At 43.3% G+C, this 17148-nt stretch overlaps 1 protein-coding gene across 3 annotated transcripts in view; it reads right to left on the minus strand.

The window, feature by feature from the left end:
• Positions 1-14946, minus strand: part of CARS2 (cysteinyl-tRNA synthetase 2, mitochondrial) — a 35883-nt gene extending 20937 nt beyond the window's left edge. For 2 of the 3 annotated variants that reach the window (XM_035318123.1, XM_035318112.1), the window contains exons 1-7: positions 14595-14946; positions 10691-10808; positions 8184-8255; positions 7425-7530; positions 6626-6709; positions 4115-4244; positions 1072-1205 (exon numbers count right to left, since the gene is read on the minus strand). In XM_035318123.1, the coding sequence (XP_035174014.1) occupies positions 1072-1205; positions 4115-4244; positions 6626-6709; positions 7425-7530; positions 8184-8255; positions 10691-10808; positions 14595-14878 (928 nt within the window). In that variant the 5' untranslated portion in view covers positions 14879-14946. The remainder of the gene's footprint in view (positions 1-1071; positions 1206-4114; positions 4245-6625; positions 6710-7424; positions 7531-8183; positions 8256-10690; positions 10809-14594) is intronic. The other variant, XM_035318128.1, reaches the window with a different exon arrangement.
• Positions 14947-17148: the final 2202 nt, after the last annotated feature.

Below are 17148 nucleotides of genomic sequence, written 5' to 3' on the forward strand. Positions count from 1 at the left end.
TCACTCACCCAGCAGCAACCTCTTTGGTCACACCTGAGCAGACTAGACCAAAGCGTCTGACTCAGTCTTCAGCATTAACCTACTCACCACTCAGCATACTGCTACTGGAAGATTTAAAAAACAAAACAACAAAAACCCACAAGCTTCTCAGAAGAATTTAAATAGTTACAGGTGTGTGAATCATGCATTCAGAGCTTCCAGTTCACTGCAGCAGAGCATCTGCTTGTTAGGTTTCTCCCACATTTCAAAGCATCCCAGCTCAGATGTTTCTCTACAGAATCACAGCTGTGAGCTTTGTTGGCTCATCGGTTCAGGCATCTTAGCCTTCTCTCCATTCTTATCTGCCAGGAGTATGGAGTCTTTTTGTAAGAGAAGAGCCTTTCACTGTATTCATAATTGCAGGTTATTTTACTCAGTACTCTACTGGAAACTTCCTTTTAAGTTCACAAGCAACCGGTGCTGAGAGATGATGGAGAAGTAGACTGGTTTATTCCAGTTTCAAAGCTTTTAAAACATTGTGATCAGCTACCTGTCACCTTCACTCACCTGCCTCCAGATACTGAGGGTTCTATCTCAAAGACAGCAGGAATTTCTATTTTTAGGAGGACATACAGAAAAGATCAATTATTTTCACCCTCTTCCAGCAGGGCTGTCACAGCCAAAGTAAAATTTGAAAAGAAACTGTTACCATAAGCAGTACCCTCAAATTTGGAAGAAATCAAGTGAAAGGAGATGAGATTCTACAGAAGAACTCTTCTTTCCACATTTTTAATTAGGAATAAACACTGTACATGGATAACGCATACACTGATACTATTTGGAAATTTCCCCAGATGATATTTAGTATTTCCCTGTAACCACTTTATAAAGGCATTTGTTCTACAGCTTCAAGATTCACTCATTTATGTTTCTTCCTTTAGTGAGGACAGAACTTGGTCACTGCAGTACAGCACCCCTTTGTAAGGTTTCCTTCACATTTCATGCCATACAATGTTAAACCTTTAAAAAAAATAAAAAAACAAAACCCCTTATACTTGTACAGGCCTCTCAGGTGATTGGTATTTTACTTACCAGAATGCAAAAAATAATTCCCCCACTGCTCACACTGATGATACACCTCGCACTGCGCAATCTCATTCTCATGATGAGGAAACGCGAGATCTATTCCACCAGAATGGATGTCCAGTTGCCTTCCAAAGACAGCGCTGTAACAACAATTTCAGTAAGTAGAACACTACAAAAGGTTGTTGTAAAAGAAACGCAGAAAATAAGAAGATGAAACATCATCAATATAAACACAGTATTGAATGATTACAGTTTCAGAAGAGGACTTTACACAGATCTCGATATCAAAATTGCAGCAGTGTGGACAGGACCATGCCTGCCTGCTATTAATTTTCCTTAGTATGAGCAATTATTTTTCTAATTTAAATGAAAGAATGGCAAGCAGGACATCTCCTTTCCTTGTTCTGCTAGGGTATCAGCATCAGACAACTTCCTTCATGTACAGACAAAACAACTTCAGTGATGAACATTTCTTGAAATTTGGTGTTCCTATGCTTTATCTTGTACCTTTTCTGTAAGAATTCAGGCAATACCGTACACATTTATGATAGAAAATGCTTAATCCTGTCCTGTTATAATGTCAAAAGAAAATGCCTGATTCTGGACCCGTGTGAATGAGACTGAAGATCCAAGTCCACTAAAAAGCCAGAAACCAAAGGAGAAACAACTCTGCCATGAGTATTATCTTTGAGTGACCTGCTGGAAACGCAAACCTCTCATTCAGTTGCAGCCCGAATTACACACGTGCATGGGTTAATGACAAGGGAACTTACCTGAGCCCCTTGCCTCTGATTCTCCCAAGCCCATTTCTTTCATCCCAACAGCAGTGACGACTCCATGTGGGTTACCCATGGGCTTGCATGGCATAGACATCTCTAAGATACTGGTGGTTGGGAGTAAGGTATTCACGTGGCAATATCACAAGCCACTTTCTCACGAGCCTCAGGAGCCAAGGCTCCTAAAACATATCCACTGCTTCATTAAGACCCTGCTAGGTCACGTTGGGCAAGCTAATAACTTTATTTTGCCTTCCTCTTTCATGGACAATACTTACCAGCTTACCGGAAAGTAAATCAATGCTAACTGCACAGAAACTGCAGACACTCAAGACACTGGGGAAGACACAATGTCTATGCAAGCAGAAAATGAAAGACAAGCCACACGTGTGTGCACTGTTGAATACACCCAGTTTCTCCTTATGTCCCATTAACAAGTTGGTCCTGGCCTCTTGTCCTCGCACTGGGTACCTCTGAAAAGAGCCTGGCTCCATTTTTTGGAACCCTCCCTTCCATCTATTTGTAGGCATAAAGCTTATAGATTTTTACTTTATAGACTCTTTCAGTTTGGGGCAGAGAAATAGAAGTAAACTAGGAGAAAGAATGGAAGACAGACTGTGGCTATTTCCAAAGCTCATGCCTCTCTGTTTCTTCCTGCCTGCTCCAAAACTAGATGTAGTATGGACCTTCAGAGAGATCCCCCAGCTTGTCCCTTCCCTCTTTCCACATAGAGAGGAACACTGTCCATCAGCAGTTTCCTCCAACAACACAAGTAAGAGCTGGGGAGAGGGAAGAAGACAGATCTGCAAACCGCTCAGGGACAAGAGCTGCAGCCCACCTCACTGTAAGTGAAGCTCCCGATCAGACCTGAGTCACGTCAGATGGTTCCCTTCTCCAGGACTGCACTAGAGACCAATGCCCTTCACCTTCTCTCTCTCACACACACACACTTCAAATATATTTTGAAATTAATTCACCTAACTTAAAGAGCTTTGTGATCTTTGGTAAACCAGACAAGTAGTTATTACTTAAAATGGGTACTTGAGAGCTGACTGTGACAGTACAACGCTTCAGGTAACTTACAAAAATAAGCTCCCCGTTTCTCAGAGTCCCAGATTACAACACTTCTGCTCTCCATGGGTAAACTCCTATTTACATGGCAGGAGTCTCATCGCAGTAAAGTGTAGAGTAAAGTAAGTTTTTACAGAAGTACACACATACTCTAACTAGCATCCCATTAGCAGATAAGCCATTTTGTAACGCGTTGTCGTTTCTTGCCTAGAGTGCACTTCTGTCATAGGCTGCACTTCAAATGCAACATGCTTTTGTGCACTTTGGTTGCTTTAAGAACTGTTCCACAGCACTGAAACTATTTAGTGACATAAAATCACCTTTATAAATGCTTTTTGCTAGCAGGTAGTAATGACTAATGACCTGGCATGCACCAGCACGGCCTATGAAAGAGAAACCTAGAGCAGTTGTTCCACCTACTTTCAGCTTGGGTTCAAAACTCCCAAGTTACACAAGGTCAGATCTCAATAATTTCTTATTAGCTTTGAAAAAAAATATGAAACTAATGCAAAACTAAGTACCACTACCAGTGTTTCACGAGGGAAGAGCTAAAGCCTCTTTTTTTCCAAACATAAATTAATAGGTCATAAATTAATACTGCACAGGACAAAGTACTGCTGTCCTGTGGAAAAAATAAAACAGAACTCTAAATTCAGAGCAAATTAATTTAAGACATCTCTAAGCAAACGGCTACTATGCACAATTCACATCATGCCCACAGAATATACTGCCACAGAGAAATCTGAATATTTAACACTGTGGCTGACTTTTAAAGAAATCTGAATAATGACAGATGAGTAGCAGACACATCCACAACTGCTGTTAAGATAATGTCAGCAAAATCTCCTATGTCCTGATACAGCACTACAGGCTTGACTACGTCCGCTGTAGATTGCGTGACGTGGAAGGGAGGAAGATGAAAGAGGTCTTTCTTAACTTTCACAAAAACTTTGGTTACTCGATTCAAGTTAAAAGACTCCCTAATCAACAGTGTGATCTTGCATGGCTTATTTTAAATGCACGCTTTTCTCTCTAAGGAGAGAAAGTGCCAAAATATAACAAGACAGCTACAGAAAGTATTCAGATTAAAGCTGGTGCTTTCTACTGATCATTAAAAAAAAATAAAAGCAGTACTGCTTCTACTATTGTACTGTGACTGACGACAAAAAACAGCAATGGATCTAAAATATAAGAAATCTGACCTTGATATCGTGGAGCACTCGATGTGCCATCCAGGTCTTCCTTTTCCCCAGGGAGAAGTCCAAGATGGCTCTTGAGGTTTGGCAGCTTTCCACAGTGCAAAATCTTTACCATAGCGTTTATCAGTATTGACTACCATGGAAAAGGGATTTGTTAATGGGACATGTCTCAGAAAAAAAATAATAAATGAACAAATGAAAGAAAGCAGGAACGTGTGCTTAGTGAACCATTCAGATTTTATTTTCTGCCCAACTCCTTTTCCTGCATCCTTCCTCCTTTCCTGCTTACGTTGGGCTTCCAGTTTCTTGATCAAGCTTTTGAAAAAACAACAGTATGTTGAATTTGACTTCTGCAGGCTAAAAAGATGGATTCAAGGTTCTTTAATATATCTCATCCTTTCAGTTCTTTTGGCCTTCTCTGGTTTTACCTCATTTGTTTAGTTACTTATCATCCAGTGTCCTAGGATATACGGGTTGCACTGCAGCAGCAGCAGAAAAAAAATCCTTAATTATTTAACATTGCTCATCTGTTTTATCAGCAGTGACGTTAGATTTACTTTTTCCTCTACTTTTCCAGATTATTAATCAAAAACACCATGTATGACTGAGTCTGAACCTCGCAGCATTCCACTACCAACACGTTTTAATGATGATTCACAGCTATTTTGAGAGCTCTATCAGATGGTCATTTTTCTTGATCCATTCCACTTGTACTTTATTGATATTATATAGAGGCTGTTTTTATTCAGAACGTCATGCAATATTAAGCGAAGCACATTACAAAAATCCATTACACCTGCTTCACCATTCAAAATTGATAAGAAATAAAGGGACAGAAATCTAACCTGAGCTCTACCAACTGAATCTTCATCTCAGCTTTCACTATTTTGCCGAGCTCTGTTTGACCTGTGTCTGTTGATTCCATCCCTCTCTTGCCTTTTTGGAGTATATTACTGCAAAACAGCACTCTTCATCTTCTCAGTCATGAACTAAGGAACGGTCACTGAATCTTTAGAGATTAGAGTAAGCTCAGTAGTAAGTGAATTGAGGGGAAGCAGGGTAAAATATGAATGGTTGCACCCAGGGGACACCCCTGGAAACGTCTTTTCCAAACCCTAACCAGAGCAGGCTCACCTACAGCAGGCTCCCAGGGCCTCTGTTAACCCTAGGGCAGCCCAAAGAGTTAACAGAGCTCTACAACCAACTGTTTATTCATGTCAGGGAGCAGCATAAGGGTTCTCTTCAGGAGATCCTGGTTTTGACACTGTGCCCTGCAGCCACCACAGTTTGCTTTGGCGATGAGCACGCTGTCTAGGACGTTTAGGAATGATAATGTTCCAGATTCACAGAGAGTGAAAGTGACCTACAATTCACTGTTTTTTAATTTCGAAATAGAGGAGATGTCAGGCAAAGCCCTGTCGTGGCACCTCTCTGCTTCCCACTGTCACTAAAAACACCCCAAAGCCCCAGGAAGCTGGGGACCTGGTAAAGCAGAGCATATGTACACCACGGGACCCCAGTTCTGAATGCAGTTCTCCAGCAGCAAGCAGGAGGGCACAGCTCCTCAAAACGCCTCCTGTGCACACTCAGGAAAGGTAATACAGCACAATAAAATGCAGGACATCCCCACCTATAGTCAGCCGGGGACCCCTATGCTACTATGTGCCTAGGACTAATCAGGAGGACGGTTGCAGCCTGTCAGTAACTGCCCCTACAGAACATTCCCTTTGTGGGCTGTAATGAAACAACTCCAGGGCAGAGCTGTGGGAAGCTTCTGGCTGCAGTTCACCTGAGTGCAGTTCACCTCGTAGACATTTCCAGTAATTGCAAACACATTTTTTTCAATGAAGAGGTAGTGAACTTCAGTGTGCAACGCACACAGGAGACCTGCATTGAACTCTCCTGTGCAGAGACCTGATCAGAGCCAGCTTACGGAAACTACAGAGTGGATCAGCAACCCTGCTCAGCAAAACAGCAGCAAAAAAAAGAAGAACGCAGCCACGGGTACATTACCACAGCCCACCAAGAGGGCTCACACAACCACTCTGCTTAGCAGTAGTCTGATGGTAAATAATGAAAGAAGTAAATGCATCTGGTTACCACACACCCGCAGGGTGCAACTGCCCAACAATAACGTGGCAGATGACGTTTCCCAGCATTTCCTCTCGCCCACCTCACTGCTGGCTAGTGCAAGGGCTGAGAGCATCACCTCATTACTAAGTTTGCATACAACGCTCCCAAGGACTTAAATAAAATTGATTAAGAATCGTGATTGTTCTGAAGAACCCGAACAAAGGTATAGAGAAAACCAGGCATGAAAAAAGACTGAGTTTCCACTTGCGCTGCCAATAGTGAGTGCCTCAGTAGGTAATCACTAAAACACGATGTCTTAATTAACTAAAAATGCTGGCTATACACAACAAGCTGGAAAACTGTTGAATGACTGTTTATGCATAGATACATCATGAGTTCAGACAAAGCATTAACACAAACAAGTTGCTGCCACGAACTTACCTGCTTCATCTTGTGTATCAGGACTAACAGCAGTTAATACTCCGTATCTTTCTCCCCAAGACTTAACATCAAAATAAACATTGCCTAATAGAAAAGAAATATTTAGTTTTAAAGCAAAGATGGGGTACATTCACTCTGCTGATATGATGGAGAGATAATATTTCCCTGAAAACAAAGCAAAACTAAGTACCTTTGAATTTCCATTTGAAATTCTGATATAGAAAATCAGAAATGCTGCAGAAGTAGCAGCCCATGTTTTCCTGTCACTAGCTTTTCAGTACCCTCATGGCATTTGCTCGTTTTGCACATAAGACAACATTGTTTTCTGGACATCTGCCTGGGTTTTTCCCTACTAACTAGCAATCCCTTCCCATGACTCAATTATTACCTAGTAGTTAAAACACATTTGTATCCTTCTACAGCCACTAGTGCTACCAAAAATTTTCCACACGTTGTGTTTTGCAGGCATGTCTTTTATAGCACACAGGAGATACCCAGCTCCTGGTACAGCTGTAAGTTTCCCCTAGCTCCCTTGCAGAACCCAGGCCAGGACTTCCCCACAGGAGCTGAGACAGCAGCTCATTACAGTAAACAATTATGTTAAATAATGAACTACTTTTAACTTAGAAATGGCATAAGAGTTGTTTGGCACACTCGTATCATCACAGTGAGTTGCTCAAGCTGTAGTAATCACTAAAAGCTGGTACAGCACATCTCACCTGATCCCTAAACAGGATCACTAAGAGCACTGACTTCCCATGCATGTGCTAACGAGGAGGTGCCTTACTACAAATCTTACCTTGGGAGGTTGCATAAGCCTGTCCTTTAGCGATTATCGTTTTTATAAAGGAAATTATCTGAGGAATGTTTTCAGTCACTCTCATATATACTGTAGGAGGAAGGACCTTAAAGAAGTAGTAACAGTTCATTAGACTGTATGAAATACACTACTGCCAAGCCACTCCAATTTAAGAAACGCATTTTAAAGACCATTCTTCTCAATTTTATCTTACCAAAAAAATGTTTCAAATATCATCAAAAGGTTGCAAGCACTATTGAAGATGCAGATAATATTAAAAAAATGAGGACAGAAAAAGAAATGTACTAGCTTTCCCCAGTGGCTTACTGCCTGCTTCTGACAGTACTCTAGGCAAAAAGCAATGTCACCCGAACTCGGTGAAAGAATATTTGATGTTTTACATGCTTTAGATCAGGATATTTCTGCATGACAGTAACTAAGTATTATCTGTGAACCAAGGCTTTACTGCATGGGGCAGAAAGTCTGTGTTCTTAAATAAATTTAACTTCTTCATTCTCTTTCAGATTAGCCATGCTTTTTCTCCCCCTCCGTACTCAAAACGTGCTATGTAAAGCCTGTTTCTCCCCAGAAGCATGAAAAAGTAAATCACTACTCAATTTATGAGCAACACTTCATCAGACAGGCAATCAATTGTGTTTTGTTGTTCCCCCTCCCCCAAATCAAACTGTCAAAATCAGATTCCTTACCAGAGAAATTGCATTAAAATACTCTAAAATTTAGAAGCTCAAGAATCTATACCTTTAAGGCAGCCATATCTTGCTTGAAGTCTTCTTCATAAATACGAGCAAGAGCTACTGGCGATATATTCATCTGAAAAAAAATCAGTAAATCTAAGTGATAACATAAAATACTGCAATCTTTTATCTGGCAGTTAATAGCTAATTGGAAGACTTACAGGGCCCCCAAGGTAAAGAGTCAGAAAGGCTTATTAATCTAACATTCACAGGAAGGGGATGCAAGTTATTTATAACTTAAAAGTAATATTTCATTTATGTTCCTGAACTACCAAAATATTAATAGATAACTTTTAAGAGAAGGCAAGAGAAGATTAAAATAATAAACTCCTTCCCTCCCCCATTATTTTCCTCTTGAGAGGGTCGTCTTCCATTTGTATCTACAAGATACGCTACGGTGCACAGATGTAAGATTCATTCAACTTATTGGCAGGGCACGCCGATACCACCTACTTGTCAGAAAGACAGATCAGAGACTTGCAGGATGAGACAGGATATTAATTTGCAGTGATTAGGAAAAATAAGATATTTCAGCTGATTGTATTGAAATATATGAGTAACCACCAGGGAAAATTAACTGAAAGTCAGTTCCATGTTTTGCCAAGCACAGTAGTTCTCAAACATCTTCTCCGCATTTCTCATTCACAAGCTGACTGACAGGAACTGGGATCCTCACAGAAGTGCACTCCAAAAAGGAAAGAGGCAATTTAATCATGTTAAGAAGGCAAAACCTGCCCTAGCAGGCAAAAGCATGATATCAGTGTTTCTCAAATTCAAGTTTTACGTCTTCTCTGAGGAAAACCTACTGGGGAAGATTCAACGAACTGCCACCCTCTCCAGCTTGCAGATAACTGACTCACTAACAAAATAAATCCAGTTTATTGCTTCAAGATCATTACTGGAATATCTTCAAGGGGGTGGGTACCACTATTCAGACAAGTTATTGGACTAGGCAGGAGTTCTGGTGAAGACCAGATGCTCATCTGGCAAAGGAAAAAGGAAGATGCTCCACTAATAGACAAAGAAATGCTTCTGCCTGCAGACCAGAGGGAGCGCTCTTCCAGCAACTCAGATGCTTTTTTGATCAACAGAAAGACAAAGGTAGTGCCCAAAGGAAGACAGGAAAATTTCCAAACACAGAGACTCATCTCTTTCTCAAAGGACCACTGAGGGAATGTACCACGCTCCTCACAGACCAGACGCCCAACTTTCAGATTCCCCCCAGATGAGTCCCACCAGAGGATGAAGAACAAAGTTAGGCATGTCGATCCAGCACTGTAATACTTCAGCTACAAAGGTCAACAACAACAGAGGCCAACAGCAAAAACAAACCTTAGAAGCAGAGGCTTTGATTGTACAACCGACGTGTGGAGCAGGGCATTCAAAAATACACAAAAATGCTACATAAAATAGCTCTTCATAGAATCAAAGAATGGAGTAAAAAAACACACATTCTTTTAAAGCACCCTCCCCACACAAAATAAAAACTCCATGATGTTCCAATGAAAAAATGTGAAATGTAGGTTTTTTTTTGTTGTTGTTAAAGAGTACTGGCCTTAAAAAAATGCAAATAAAAGTACTAAGGGAACAAACTTATTTCTACAAGAAAGCAGTGGTAGCATTTTTTGAATGCAGTGCATTTAAGTGCAATAGCAACTGTTCACTTAAAGATTAAATAAAAATGACACCTGCCAAATTCTCTGGTTCCAAGAAACTAGCTTAAAGCTTGAAACTGTAATTGCAGTTCATTTTATTTATGATCCAGAAGACATGTTACAGATTTCAAAAAATGATAAAATGTTCATTTGAAAGATGTTTAAAATGCTGAATAAAATCTTGGCATTTTAGGATCCAAAACATTTTTTAAAAATGACATTAAATATTCACCAAGCACAGTTGTTAAGAAAGGTCTGATAAAAATTCATCTGAGAACTACTTACAGCCATTAAAACCTTTAATCATGCCAACAACCCTGAGAATTCAGTGAAAAGTTTGTTTGCACTGGTTTATTTTTTTAATTCTGTATTTTTGTACTGATCCAGCCACCAGGCCCCTGTCTGGTCAAGCCTTACCCAAAAGTGTCAACTTTCAAGGAGGCCATGAACTCAGACAAGACTGAGGACACGTTTCAAGGTGCTGACTTTGCAGCTAGACAGTGCTTGACAACTCAACCCTCAGTCTTGTATTTCATCATTTACAGTCTTTAACGATCAACAACACAAAACATTTCTTTGGAAAACAGCCAGAAGCTACCGGCTTTGGTTTGCTTTTGGGAAAAGATATGCTTCGACTCTGATGATGGGTTGCCATGGCTTTTTCCATTGGCCTTCCAGACAAGGCATAAGGCTATAAGAACACCTGCCCCAGGAGCAGCTAGAGGGATAAAAATCTCAAAATATATTACCTATTTATAAATAAATAAATAAATAAAACATACTTAGGTCTTTTCCCTATGTAACTATATCTAGGAAATACCAAAAGTTTGGATCAAAGACTGTAGCAAATACCTACCTCATTGGCTCTTTTTATTATCTTGTCATCTATGTCTGTAATCCCCATCACCATGATAACTTCAGTTTCAAAAAAATGAGTCATTATCCTTCGGATTATATCAAACCTAACATAGGAGCTGGAAGACAGAAAAAAAAAAAAAAAGCTTTTAAATATGCAGTAATAGGAATAAACTTTGATAAAAATGTCAAAGAGCACTAACAGCCACGGAGATATTCTCAATACCCTAATACTTGAAAAAAAAAAAGGGGGGGGGGTCTTGAGTACATAAAATGCTTTTCCAAAATTAGTTCCAATCTGCACAAAAGTCAAGCAAATTTCAGTTGAACTGCTCTACCCTCTTCTGGCATTAGCGACACATTACAGCAAATTTTCTCCGCTTTCTTTTCTTGCATCTCTTTATGATAACCCTGAGCTGTGTTTGAAGCTGCCTCTCAACCAGAAGACTTTTCCAAAGCAAACACTACAAAAGAGGGACAGAGATCAGTTATTTTAAACATAAAAAGCCCTCACTCTGTATATGCCAGCAGGCTTTCAAAGTCCACCACACAGAGCGACACAGAAACAAACCAGCTCACGTTAACTTTGCTTGGGGTCGAGTAACAGGTAGAGCTACAGGTAAGCTATTACATTAACACACCACAGATCTTTTCTGACAGCAAAGAAGAGCTGCTCTGGGGGGGTTATTTTATTTTATTTACAGCCGAGAATAAATTCTCAATATCATCCCGGCTGTACGTGACAAAGCTGAACATTCAGCGCAGCCACACGGATCCAGCTGCATGCAGTGCAGGCCTGCGGCAGCCTTCTGCCCCTCACAGGCTCTCCGCTCTTCATTCTCAGAACATGCTTTGACTCCATAAAACCCAATTACTGTGTGAAATAACACAAGGTGACTGCAGGCTCGCACTCCATCCTGCGAGATGAGGAGAAATGTCAGCCTCCACTGGCTTTGAAGAAACCTGAGCACAAGAGTGAAGAAAAGCCCCAGGACCTGCAGCTTTCCATGGCACCCACACCACTGGACAGGCTGCTCCCACTGTGTCTGTCAAAGCAAAGACTGCCAATGCATTTGCATCCTTCCCCTCAGCTGTGGGGATCAGGTGGTTATATAACAAGGACATGGACCTGGAGTGCTGCGTTCAGCTCTGGGGCCTCCAGCATAAGAAGAGCACGGGAGTATAAGAACGAGTCCAGAGGAGGGCCATGAAAATGATCAGGGGCTGGAGCACCTCTCCTGTGAGGACAGGCTGCGGGAGTTGGGGTTGTTCAGCCTGGAGAAGAGAAGGCTCCAGGGAGACCTTACAGCAGCCTTCCTGTACCTAAAGGGGGCTACAGGAAAGCTGGGGAGGGACTGCTTGTCAGGGCGTGGAGTGATAGGACAAGGGGGGAATGGTTTTAAACTAAAAGAGGGGAGGTTTAGATTACGTATAAGGAAGAAATTCTTTACTATGAGCGAGGTGAGGCCCTGGCACAGGCTGCCCAGAGAAGCTGTGGATGCCCCATCCCTGGAGGTGCTCAAGGCCAGGCTGGATGGGGCTTTGGGCAGCCTGCTCTGGTGGGAGGTGTCCCTGCCCATGGCAGGAGGAGTGGAACAGGATGATCTTTAAGGTCCCTTCTAACCCAAGCCATTCAGTGATTCTGTGATGATTTCAGTATCTTGACGAAGAAAAATACTTTTCTGTTGTTGTCTGCACTGTGTCTATATAAAAAAGGCCTTTTGGAAGGTGGCATATGCTGCCAAGAGAAGAGATATTAATGAACAGCAGCTCACTGGGAGCAATGTGCATCTCCTGTTGTGACACAATTCCAGCAGATTAAATTCTTCTTTGGACCTCTTTCGAAGGGACAATGCCAGCATCAAAAGCTTAAAACTGTACTTAATGGCTCTGCAGCTTTAGTTCTCAGATCATATACAAATTTTGTGCTCTTCCCTTTACTCTGATCTTCTAGCACAATTGATGGAAGAAGCTCTGCAATAGCCAGAGTGGATCTCCCGATATCTTGGAAAGCAGGCTCTTTACAACTTCAGTACCAAAAAACTACAGTGAAAAAAAATGGATCTAATGAAGGAGGTTCCACACCAGGTACAACTGCATGAAGGAAATCCTTCCTATTTGGGCTTATTCTTACCATGGCCAGGAACCAGGGTCCTAACCAGGCTGCAGCCCACATCAGCAAAATCCAAGCTAGTCTCAGCACTGAGGGAAAAGGTGGCATTTTCTGAAGGTTTTTTGTTTGTTTTTTTTTGTTTTAACATATAGAATGAATTATGGATGCTGTCTGAAAACACACGGGGCGCCTGTTTTGAAGTATGGAAGCACAACATGCTAGAGAAAGTTGGATTATTTAGAGAAGAAATATTAGTGGGGAAAAGAAAAACAATAATGCAATGCTTTCCAAATTCTTCTTGAGGATCTCAAGCTCATTTCCATCATTCGTGACCTGCTGTGTTTGTTATGTAAAAAGGATATAAAAAGGAATTCCAGTGATAAGATGGGATGTTGCAAGGATGCAACACCATGAGGATATTTTATAGGAGTGACACTGTAGCAACATGCATCATTCCACGTGACTTTGCGCTATTTTCAACAGCATTTCCTGATCTGTAGACTCCCATTCATTTCAGCTGTGCCAACAAAAGCAATGCTCTTCTATCTCTACAAGTAGGCCTAGCTACTGGAAAAAAATAAAAATTAAAAATAAATCATGCTTTGCCATACTGAATGGAGCAGCTGAGATGTCAACACTGAGATGTGCAAGACCACAGACCCTGGGAGGGAACAGTTAATTCCTCGCCCCCCCAGAGGGTTCACCTGATCAGAAGCGAGAGAGGAAGATCTTCAGCACACGCATCCTGCTGTACTACAGGAAACACGTGAAGGCACTAAAGAGGCAGCAGAAGGATGATAACATAGCTCCTTATCTGCATGACACACCACCATGAATGTGATATTCAGCCCTAACTGTTTTTTCTTATACTATACGTGAAAAGGTCAGGAATAGGTGGCACAGTCATGGCAAACTTTCAGACTGGGGAAGCTTGAAATTGTTAGTTTGGACATAGGATAAAAACGGATAGAAAAAATAGCAGGTCTTCTCACTCTTCTAATCAGGAGAACGTGGAGAACCACTGACTGAAACAGACACTCCAAAGACACATAACAATGCGAGACCTCTGGTGAAGGTGAAGTCCTCTGGCTCTGTAAATGCTGTACTCCAGATCCACACTACCACTTAATATCCGTTCCAGCGGAGAAACATGGGCAGTGTGTATAGAAGTGGTATAAGCTGTTCTACTCCACAGCCCAGCTATGCAAGGCACTGCCCATACCTCAGTACAGTTTGATTAGTGAAACTTTAAGGCAAAAGAGCATCATGCACACATACATGGAGGAAAGACACTGAAAGAAAAACATGAATAAGATCAAGAAAAGAATATATGTAATATCAATAATATTATCGTACATAATAGCATAGTGTTATTATATCTTAGAATAATTCACTGTGCCAAAGCTATGTGGAATACCAACACAGAGGAAAGTTTTTGAGGCCTGCTCCACAGGGAAGCAAGGGCAGCCATCCTGAGCAGACCACCATCAGCACCACGCGCAGGAGAGCTGCACCCAGCCTTCTGGAAACGCAGCACGCGTGCTGCTCACCCTGCTGACTGTATCAGCGAACCTGAAGGGGTAACACGGAACAGAAGTTACCCACATACGCAGCATATACATCCCCTGCTGGTATGACAGCAGCTAGCAGAGAGCTCGCCCCTCTCCCCACGACCCCAACGCATCCTCTGCCTGCAGGATTAGGAGACGGGGGCTCGGGAGCAGCCCGGATCACACGGGCAGCACAAGGAGCCGCAGGAAAGCCTCCATCCCTCCTTGCCCCGCTCACTCACCAGGCGTGCCCGAGGTGCGCCCGGTCGTACACGGTGGGCCCGCAGCTGTACCTGCGGAGACACAGGAGGCAAACGGCGCCCGTCAGCCGCCGTGGGGACGGCGGCCGGGCCCCGGGGCACCCCGCACCCGCCGCTACCAGGTGGCCACTCCGTCCCGGGCCAGCACCAGCGGCTCCTTGCTCCGGCTGCGGCTGTTGTACGCCACCACCCCGCTGGGGCTGCCCGCCGGAGGCACCCAGCGCCGCCGCCCCGCCGGCCCGCAGCAGCAGCGGCCCCGCCGCCATGTCGCCGGCGCGGCCCCGCGCCAGCCCCGCCGGGCGGCCGCCGCCATTCCGCGCAGCATGGCCGCGGCACCGGGGCCCCCGCTTCTCCCTCCTCCGCTCCTCTCCGCCGAGCGGGAGCCGCGGCCGCCGCCGCTAAGGCCCGAGCCGGGGAGGCAGGAGGGAAGAGGAGGGGTCGGGGCGGCTGTCACCGCCCCCGCCGTGCCGCCCCGTCATCCCAAAGGGACCCGAGCGGCGCCGGTGCCCGAGATCTGCTGCGTCCCTCCCCGGGTCGGCACAAGCCGGGAGGGTGTGTTCTCTGGCCAGGCTTTTCCCGCTGGGGTTTTTATTTTTATTGACTCAGATCACGGAGAGGAAGCGGGACTGAACCGGCTGGAGCGCCCGGACCCGCTCTGGAAACTCTTGAGCTACTTCCCTGGGCTGACTAAAGGTACAGTGGAGCAGACACACGGGTGGACCGACGTGTTGTTAAGCTGCCATTTGTTTCCAAAAGTAACTATTGCTCCCTGCAGCTACCTGAAAGGAAGGTGTGGGGAGCTGGGGGTCGGCCTCTGCTCACAGGTAACCAGTGATAGGACTAGAGGGAATGGCCTCAAGTTATGCCAGGGGAGGTTCGGGTTGGAAAATGAGGAGCCATTTCTTCTCAGAAAGAGCGGTCAGGCACTGGGACGGGTTGCCCAGGGAGGTGGTGGAGTCACCGTCCCTGGGGGTGTTCAAGGAAAGGCTGGACGTGGTGCTTAGGGACATGGGTTAGTGGGTGACTGGTGGTAGGGGGGTGGTTGGACCAGGTGATCTTGGAGGGCTTTTCCAGCCTTAATGACTCTGTGATTCTGTGAGCAGCTACCAAGGAAGCAAGAGAGAACTGCACAAGCATATATATTTCCCCCCCTACTCTCCCAGCTTCTGAACGGGTGACTTCCTGAGCCAGACACTAGGTTTTTTTCCCCATATATATTTTTTTAACCTATTCTCAGTGAGTCACTCTTCTGTTAATTTTCCCAACCACTGGGGAAAACCCACATCAGCTGCAGCTGCAGGGAGCACCACAGGTCTGCTGTCAGTTTTAGAAAGAGTCTTCGTGGCGTATTTTGAAGTTGACCTCCACCTGCTGCAACCCTTAGCCCTGCATGGTAAGAGTGAACCACCAGTTCCAGCACGCTCTGGCTGTGCTGCTCCCTGCTGCCTCTCTCCCCGCAAACCTCTGGTTCAGGGCAGAGCCATTTCTCAATTCCCAGAGCACTGCAGTGCCCACCAGCTAAAGCATCTCGTTGGCCTCTGCGTGGAAGGTAACAGTGCATGATTGCAGCCTTTCTTGACCGCGCACTGAAGAGAATAGGATTGGCTGTGGTAAACTGCTTCACACAAATCCTGATATTGTGTCCTCTTGAATCCGCCAGGGATAGGTTTCTTAGATTTTTCTCATCTTGAATAGGAGTATTTAAATCACTGTTCTTACATAATAACAGAAATCTCTCTTCATCCAAACAGTCTGTGTGTATCTGGCTTAGTTGTAGAGAGTATCAGATATACAGCCCTACTACTGACAGATGTTTTCTGTTCTTCTTAATATACAGTTATGTTCCACAATGTTTTTCATTTATCAATGAACTTTTGATTAGATAAGAAACCTATTTTATGGATTTTCTATTTTGAGACCAGCTAGGATAAAACTAAAGATACCATCCAGTAACCTTGTAAGTGTTTGCTTTAGATATTTCTGAGGAAGCTAATTATTTCAGTTGCCATAGTTGGCTGGTTTTGATGTCTTCACTATTCAACACACATCCTGTTAAGAGTTGTCTTTGACTCTGTTGTCTTTGTTCTGTACAGTGCCAAGCACTTTGAGAGAGGCCGAATCAATACTAAGTAACAATGGATGTTTTTTTAGCTGTAATTCCAGGTTTAGCTGTCATGGATGAAACTGCCAACAGATCAGAAGAACGGAGAAACTCTTTCTTTCCCTGATGGTTTCAGAAGGCTTAGTGCCGCTGGTATTCCGACTAGCTGTAATTTAGCATTTAGTCTAGAAACGTCTATGTCCTGAAAAAAAAAATATGTATTTTCTGAGGGTAGTAAAGGCTATACAGTTATTATTAATAATAATAATTTAATGCCTGAAATAAACAGTTAATATTGTTCACTCTTTAGATTTGGTTTAACGCAGTAGAATAAATTCATTGGAACTGTGGAAAGTGTCCTGCAAGCAATATATTACAACCATAGCTGATATATTATAACCATAAATTATGTACCTTAGAAAAAACTAATAGACA

This window comes from Oxyura jamaicensis, chromosome 1 (assembly GCF_011077185.1).
Source record: "Oxyura jamaicensis isolate SHBP4307 breed ruddy duck chromosome 1, BPBGC_Ojam_1.0, whole genome shotgun sequence".
Lineage (NCBI taxonomy): Eukaryota > Metazoa > Chordata > Aves > Anseriformes > Anatidae > Oxyura > Oxyura jamaicensis.